At 40.0% G+C, this 7,700-nt stretch overlaps 1 protein-coding gene across 1 annotated transcript; it reads right to left on the bottom strand.

Annotated features, from left to right (window-relative positions):
• Positions 1 to 3,105: 3,105 nt before the first annotated feature.
• Positions 3,106 to 4,038, bottom strand: LOC104839613 (olfactory receptor 5V1-like). Its single transcript, XM_010579994.1, has one exon. It carries the CDS (start codon positions 4,036 to 4,038, stop codon positions 3,106 to 3,108), a length of 933 nt encoding a protein of 310 aa, XP_010578296.1.
• Between the last annotated feature and the right edge of the window lie 3,662 nt (positions 4,039 to 7,700).

The following is a 7,700-nucleotide window of genomic DNA, read 5'->3' as shown; positions in this document are numbered from 1 at the left end:
GTTCTGGGGTCCCCAGTACAAGAAAGATATTGACCTGAAAGAGCAGGTCCAGAGTAGGTCATGGAAATGATCCAAGGGCTGGAACATGTCTCCTGTGAGGACAGGCTTGAGAGAGTTGGAGTTGTTCAGCCTAGCGAAGAGAAGGCTCTGAGGAGACCATACTGCAGCCTTTCAATACTTTAAGGGGGCTTATAAGAAAGATGGGGAGAGACTTTTTACCAAGGGCTGTAGTGACAGGACAAGGGGCAACAAGTTTAAACTGAAAGAGGGTAGATCTAGATTGGATATAAGGAAGAAATTTTTTACAATGAGGGTGGTGAGACACTGGAAGATGTTGCCCAGAGAAGCTGTGGATGCCCCATGATTGGAAGTGTTCAAGATCGAGTTAGACGGGGCTCTGAGCAACCTGCCTTAGTGAAAGATGTTCCTGCCCAAGGCAGGGAGGTTGGACTAGATGCTCTTTAAAGGTCCCTTCCAACCCAAACCATTCTATACTTCCATGATTCTATGAATTCAGGTGACACTCTAACCCAGCAGATCCATCCCAGACAGCTGCAAATCAGTCACTGAAATTCTGAGGAACCCACAAAAAGTTGAGAAATTCCTAGGTGGTATCTTTGCCATTGCACTCTGTCTAATGCTTTTTGCCATACTTTTTGAGACATGGTGAGAAGAAGGGAGGAGGTAAAAAAAAACAAAAAAGGAAAACAGATCAAACATTTTCCCCTCCTGCTGGTTAGAAATTGGCCATACGCACACAACTGCCTTGATCATTCAAGGGAGAGCTTCATTCTAGGGATCCTTTGCTCTAAACGCACCTCTGTAGTATAAGATGCCATTATTCAGGGACCTACCTTGGAGGTACTCGTAAACCTCCATTACTTTGGATGGCAGCTTTAAAGGGTATGTTAAAGATGTTTAAAGATGTTTGCCTTTTTAATGGAGAAAACTAGGGGCAACAGTCTCACCTGGATTCCCAACCAAGCATTGCTGGTGTATGTGTCTGCCACAGACTACTGTGGCAAGATTGTCTCCACTGCCCCAGGCCATCACCTGGGCAAGGAGATTACCTGCCTTGTGTGTTTATGTTGCATCTCTCCATGTAACACTGAGCACAGTGTGTCTGGCATGCTGTCATGAAACAATAATGATTCAATTTGTCACATTTCACTGGTTTAGTTCGTTTGCCTCCATGTAAGCTCTATCATTTTCCAAGGGTGGAAGATGGAAATTCATGCCATTTAGACTGTTCAATGATTCATGTCTTCCCAGTTCTCCCCATTTTTTTACTTGTTCCTCTCTTCTTTTTAACTGTCTCCTGCTTTCTTTCAAGGTGCTTCTCCATCTTGCCATTTTAATATTAATAGCTGGTGTGGAGAGAGGAAAAGAGTCACACTGTTTGACCTCATCAGACAAAAAATGGTGTGAATTCCATTTTTGGACTTTTTTTTTCTTTTTTCTTCACAACCCCAGTATCATGGGGGAAGGAGCAGGGTGAACTGCCTCAAGGAATCAGGTGAAAGAATTAATTAAGCCATAATTCCCATGTCCTGTGAGGGTCAGACATTTTGTCCAACATATGGTTCTTGCAATTTGTCTCTAAGAAAGTAATTATTAAGGGATGACTCAAACTGAATTGTTTATTGTCTGTATATAGGACTCAAGAGAACAAGCCAACCACATTGAACTACATTTATTGAAAGAGAAATCAATCATCAACATAAAAATCTACCAGCTATTGTGAATACCCTGCTATGTTTTCTAGGTGTATGTATAGGGCAAAACTCAATCAGTTTTAATGCTGTTTAAATTTGTATGCCAATTGCCTACAACTTTTATACACTCTTGACAAGATTTGTCTCACCTAATTGTAGCTATATGAAGCAAAACCAATTACACCAGCTGTTAACATTGGGTTCTCTTTTTACTCACACAAGAAGAAAAGGTACTTGGGCATGATTAATCTGAGCTATTATTGCTTTTTTTAAGATACTTGTTTCCCACTACTGACTGTAGCACTGCCCTCCAGAAATGAATTTAAAAAGGAACAAATACATTGCAGTCTAAATTTTCCTACATGTTGTATAGAATTTGGCCTCAGATACGGTGTTCACTTGCACACCCCCATTCACTCCAGGTGCTAGCACTATAAACACATGGGTCTGACCCCTGGTCCCACTCCAGTTGCTGGCATCCAGGCCACCACTCGCTGCGGTTGCTGGCACCGTGGGCACAAAGGCCTCTGGCCTGTGTCCCGCTCCAGTGGCTGGCACTTGATTTTACTAATTTCTGTCTGGCCAGTTGCTGGCACCCAGACATATGGGCCCTCTGACCTGTGGTCTAACTCCATTTGTTGGCACTCAGACCAAAATACACACACTTACACAGAGAATAGACTCCCCCAACCAGGAAAAGAGTTAGAAACGGAATTTAGTAAGAAGATAGAACAGACTGCACTGATCAGCTGCAGGGCATGACCACATCAGCATGCTGACCAGTTCTTGTTTACATGTAACTGTCCCTTTTTATCCTCTTATGACTCTATTTTCACATATATGTTCCTCCCCAAATCACCTAGGTCCACCATTTTCTCTGTCTTTGGTTCCTCCCCTACAGAACCCAGAATAAGTCCTGTGCATTCCCCAAATGCTGGTCACCTGCATCCCATAAAGTGTCCCATACCCTTAGGCAGTAACTCCCATTGGTCCAAAAGGTGCTACAGCCTTGACTCCCCTTCACTCATTTTGATGGGTTTCACACCTGGAAGGGGTCTGTTAAGTCTCCTGTGACAGCTCTAGAAGGAGCCTGGATAGGGTGTTCCCTCTTCTGAGCCTGTAATTTGGGTTCCCCTGCCTTCCACTTCACCTCTGTGCTCCTCTATCCTTGTGGAGATGCACCAGTGATGGGCTGATATCTCTCCCTCTGGTAGGCCTGGGAGCTGCTGGGGCAGAGTATTATTTGGCGTCCCCCTCCTGCCATTGTGCTCCTTTGTGGATATGTGGATGTGGTTTTTATCACATAACCTAGAAAACGCAACCAGCAAATCCCATTTGCTCATAAGTCCATGTTGTAAAGAACATGTATTTGAAATATACAGCTCAGAGGTTACACAAATTGCAGTTTCTTTAGAATTCTGCCTAAGGCTGCTTTCACATCTTTATTTTTCAGGCTATAGACGATGGGATTCAGCATGGGGGTTAAGATGCTGTATTGGGTGGACAGCACTTGGTCTAGAATGATTGATGAGACTGATTTGGGTTTTGTGTACTGGAACAGAGCAGTTATGTAGAGTAACCCCACTACAATGAAGTGGGAGCTGCAAGTGGAGAAAGCTTTGTGCCTCCCTTCTGCAGACTGTATCTTCAAGACAGTCGTGATGATATAGATGTAGGAGATGAGTGTGAGCAAAAAGGAGCTGGACCCAAAGATCACAGCAGAAAAAAGAAGAATGACATTACTGAGATAGGTCCCACTGCAAGCAGCAGACAGGAGAGGGGGCAGCTCACAGCTGAAATGTTTGATTTCTGCATGCCCGCAGAATTGAATATTTAACACAGGAATTGTGTTTAGAGCTGAATATAAGAGACCCATTGCCCATGAACTTCCTACTAACTGATAACAGAAATGTTTGCTCATAGCCTCTTGATACTTCAGTGGATTACAGATGGCCACATATCGGTCATATGCCATTACTGAAAGCATAAAAACTTCACACCCAGCTGAGAGGAAGATGAAGAACATTTGAGTTATACAAGCATTGACAGCAATGGTTATGCTTCCTTTCACAAGGAAATTCACCAGCATCTTTGGAACAACAGTGGTGGCATAACAGATATCAACAAGGGCTAAATGAAAAAGGAAGAAGTACATAGGAGAGTGAAGGTGGCAATCAATCCTTATGACCATCATGATTACCATATTTCCTAATAAAATAATTAGGTAAATAATTAAAACCACAGTGAATAGGAGTCTTTGAAGGAACGGATCTCTTGTAAGTCCCGAGAGAACAAACTCAGTTCCACTTGTTTGGTTTTCCATTTACTCTACGTGACCTAAAGGGGAGAGAAATGCTAGCACTGGAATCAGAACACACAAAATCCCATGAATTGACTCCCAGGTAGCAGGTCAATGTGGGGTTAAGAAAGGAGATTTCAGTGCATTTTAGGAAGCAGGGGTTTTGGAAGAGGTATGCAGAAAGTGTTTGAAATAGGCCTTTTCCCCACTGAGCCCAACTGGCCCTTCCTGTTCCTATTAATTTTATCCTCTTACTAGGACCTTTCAGATTCCACACAGGAGTGAAGTCTTGAAAGCTGAGCCTGAGACTGACGGTGTCCTTCTCTGATTTGTGGTTTGTCTTCCTCCTGACAATGCAGAATTACAAATTAGGCTACCTCTCACTAATTGTGATGAGAACCTAGGAATTCCAGTAAGTCTGTGCACCTGGTCCTAGACTTTGCTTCCTCACTTAGAACCTCAGTCCTGAACAACCTATCAGTTAAAGGTTGCTCCAGTTCTCAGGAATTCTACTATTTAGCGTTTTTCTTATTCCGCTGAAGGCCCCAAATTTCCACAGCATATGGCTTCAGTATAACCCCTGTGGACACAGAGGTCTGTGAGATCTATATTAAAGTGTTTGGATCCTGCATGTCGAACTATAGCAAGTGGAAGTTTGGGGCTGAAAGGTTTGGGGTTGGGGTGGGGGTGTTAGGGGTTTTTTTTTACTTTGTGTTCCTTTTATGATGATTCTGCTCAAATATCAGATAGTTATATTTTAAAGCAGAGAACACTCATGGGATGTTTTCTGTACAAACATGCTCTTCTGAACTAGGTCCCTTATTAAATTTTTCAGTAAAATGAAGAAACTTATGTAGGGAAAAAGCAGTAAGAATCCCAGGCGTAATATTCTCCCAGCCTGCGTGATTATTGTCACTTAACCTGGGTGGTGTCTAACACAGATGTGATGCATCTTAAAAACATAGGTGTTCATAGTTCTGAATGCAGAACTAAATTATCTCAGTTATGAAAAGACATAGAGTATCGTCGCAATGTGTCTCCATGCACTTATAAAGTATAGTGTCTCAGGATGCAGAACTGCAGTTTGAGTCAGTTCCCCATTTTTACCACTTCCACATTTGGCATGAGTTTCCCACTCTGAAAAGCTAGCTAACTAACTCCATAGGTCAGGCAGAATCAGATCCAGCATCTCACATGTATGGGCATGCAAGGCAAGTAGGAGTAAGTGTGGACTTGATCTGAAAGGAATCAGGGGACTACAAAAAGTGAAGGCTACCACAGGCTGAGATATGATATCCTACAACAGAGCACGGATTTTTAAAAATTTTATTCAGTATCTAGTTATTGGGTTCTTCTGCTTCCAGCACAATAGTCTGCAAATGGGAAAATCATTGGTTTTCAGGAAGTCTTGTTACCTACATGTTCTTAGTTATAAGCAGTTTTTCCTATTTTGACTTTTTAAAAAGTTAGTCATAAAAATCTAGATTTAAGGAAAAATGGTCACCTCCAAAAGATGATTCATGTCAGTTGCCATTTAAGATACTGGAAAGGAATAAGCTTCTGGAAGTGTTTTTCTATCTCAATTTACAATATAGTTACATTTAAACTTAGCTGAAGTTGAATCCATCCATCTTTTAATTTCTGGGTAAAGTTGTTTTGTTTTGTTTTTCCATTAAATTGTGTTCTTAAGGGCTTTTTTTCTGGTTTTTTTTTTTTTTTTAAACAAGATGAAATTATTCCATTAAATTTAAAGAAAATATGAAGAATGCCATCCACAAAGAAAAGTAGTCTGGCAAAAAGATAATATATTTGGTTTAACTCTTTTAAACCAAAAAAGAGCTATGGAAATACCCTAGTCTTAGCTATGGAAATATGCTGGTGTGTATTTTTAAAGTACTGCAGAGTTAAATGGAAAGGGATTTGGCTACATATACAATGCCAGAGCCTGCTCATTTGCTTTTTTCTCTTTATGTACAAGCATGATTCTGCACTGTCTCGTCCTGCCCCCCAGAAATCCACACTAACTTATAGTTCTTGCAAAATGTACATTCACTGAGTTAGTTATTTTGTTTAGAAGTTGTATACTCACCAAGGAAAGAATAGTTTCTTCTTTTTCTTAAGTAAGTTGTCATTAAGTATTTCCTATTCATCCTTTGCTCTACAAATGCATATTGGAAAGTGTTAAGTGAGTTTATTAGTAGAAAACATAGCATAATGAGATAACAAATGTGCATGCATATATATATATATACTCCAAAATTACCTATAAATAAGAATAAAATAACAGTTGAATTCATCTACCTCCAACATGCATATCTAGAACAGGTTATAATTGAATTGCAGATAGGCTGGTTAAATATAGCAACAGATATATTGATAGATAAATAAGGAAATTAATTCATGATAGATATCCAAGTTTGAACCCTGCAATACCTCCTGTCTTCTTGTCTTAATTATTTTGTTTAGACAAAAAAATTAGTAAATGTTTCCAAAGTTATAACACTATAATATTTAAAGCTCTCTCCAGCTTTCTCCTTCTCCAAGCTATGTCACTATTTTTTTCTATCCTTCCTCTCAGTTCATCTTTAAGCCAAGAACTGTACACAAAAATGTGCAGTTTACCACCAGGAAAAAAAGCTTCTCCATGTTGCTGGTGGTTTTCTGGTGAGGAGGTCAACACACACCTCTCTCCTTATTGCTCATCTCCTTTCATATTCCTAACTCAGACTTAATTCTAGAACCTAAATATATTCTTACTCTCTCTGTAGAATGTGAAAGAAACTAAGAATATTATGGAACAGGAAATAATGAGCATTTTGGAAAAGATAGGATAACAGTTTGCTATGTTGTTTCTTCTGTCCCCAGAGAACTGTGCCTTATCTGAGGGTGCCTTTCACACACTCTGACCTTGAAGAATGCTGCATCCCCCGAACTTTCATGTGATGCCCAAGGAATAACTTCAGGGATGCTGAAAAAAGGAAATTTTTATTAACTCATGCTGAAAGTATCCACTGATACTTCAGCTGAAATTAAAGTAAGATGTTGTTTTAAAGTCACTAAAATTGAAACTAAATTATTTTATTTGCTACAACTTTTGAGATGAACACAAAATCGAGAATTCATTTATGACTGGTCTCTGATCTATGAGATGGTTTTTGTTCTCCTAATATTAAGTAGCTACCATGTCAATAACAGCAGCTGAGCTAGATGGCTAATGTCCTTACATTAAGAATAGCGTAGAAGAAGAACAGAAGAAGAATAGAAGAAAGGCATGTGTAGAGAGTGATTTTCTGCCCTGTCAGGGAACCATATATTTGTACATTTTTTTTCTTCATACTGAGTATAAAAACAATTGGAATAACTACCTGAACTGTTGTTATCCAAAGCCCAGCTATCCAAATAGGAACAAGCAAATCCTACGAGAAAGAATTGCTGTGAAATGAGATGACATAGCTTTCTCAGTTTCTGTTCATCCTCTCGTCTTTTATTAGAAGACTATTCCTTTGAACCCTCTGGAGTGATGTGTTTTCTGCCTTGTGAGACCAAGGAAGCGACTACTAATCATTCATCCTATTGCAGAGGCTTTGTAACTATAGTCTGACAGATGACTATGGGTTGAGGCAAGTTTAACTGGGTGAGCAAATTGCTTACTTAGATGGAGTTACTTTCAGGAGAAATAGTATTAA

This window comes from Haliaeetus leucocephalus, unplaced genomic scaffold (genome assembly GCF_000737465.1).
Source record: "Haliaeetus leucocephalus isolate CR32 unplaced genomic scaffold, Haliaeetus_leucocephalus-4.0 Scaffold687, whole genome shotgun sequence".
Taxonomy (NCBI): Eukaryota; Metazoa; Chordata; class Aves; order Accipitriformes; family Accipitridae; genus Haliaeetus; species Haliaeetus leucocephalus.
Note: the sequence above shows the minus strand (reverse complement) of the source record. Positions and strands in the feature narration are given on the sequence as shown.

Excerpts from the sequence above, each read along its gene's own strand:
- LOC104839613 (XM_010579994.1), bottom strand. The coding sequence starts at position 4,038 with ATGGAAAACCAAACAAGTGGAACTGAGTTTGTTCTCTCGGGACTTACA.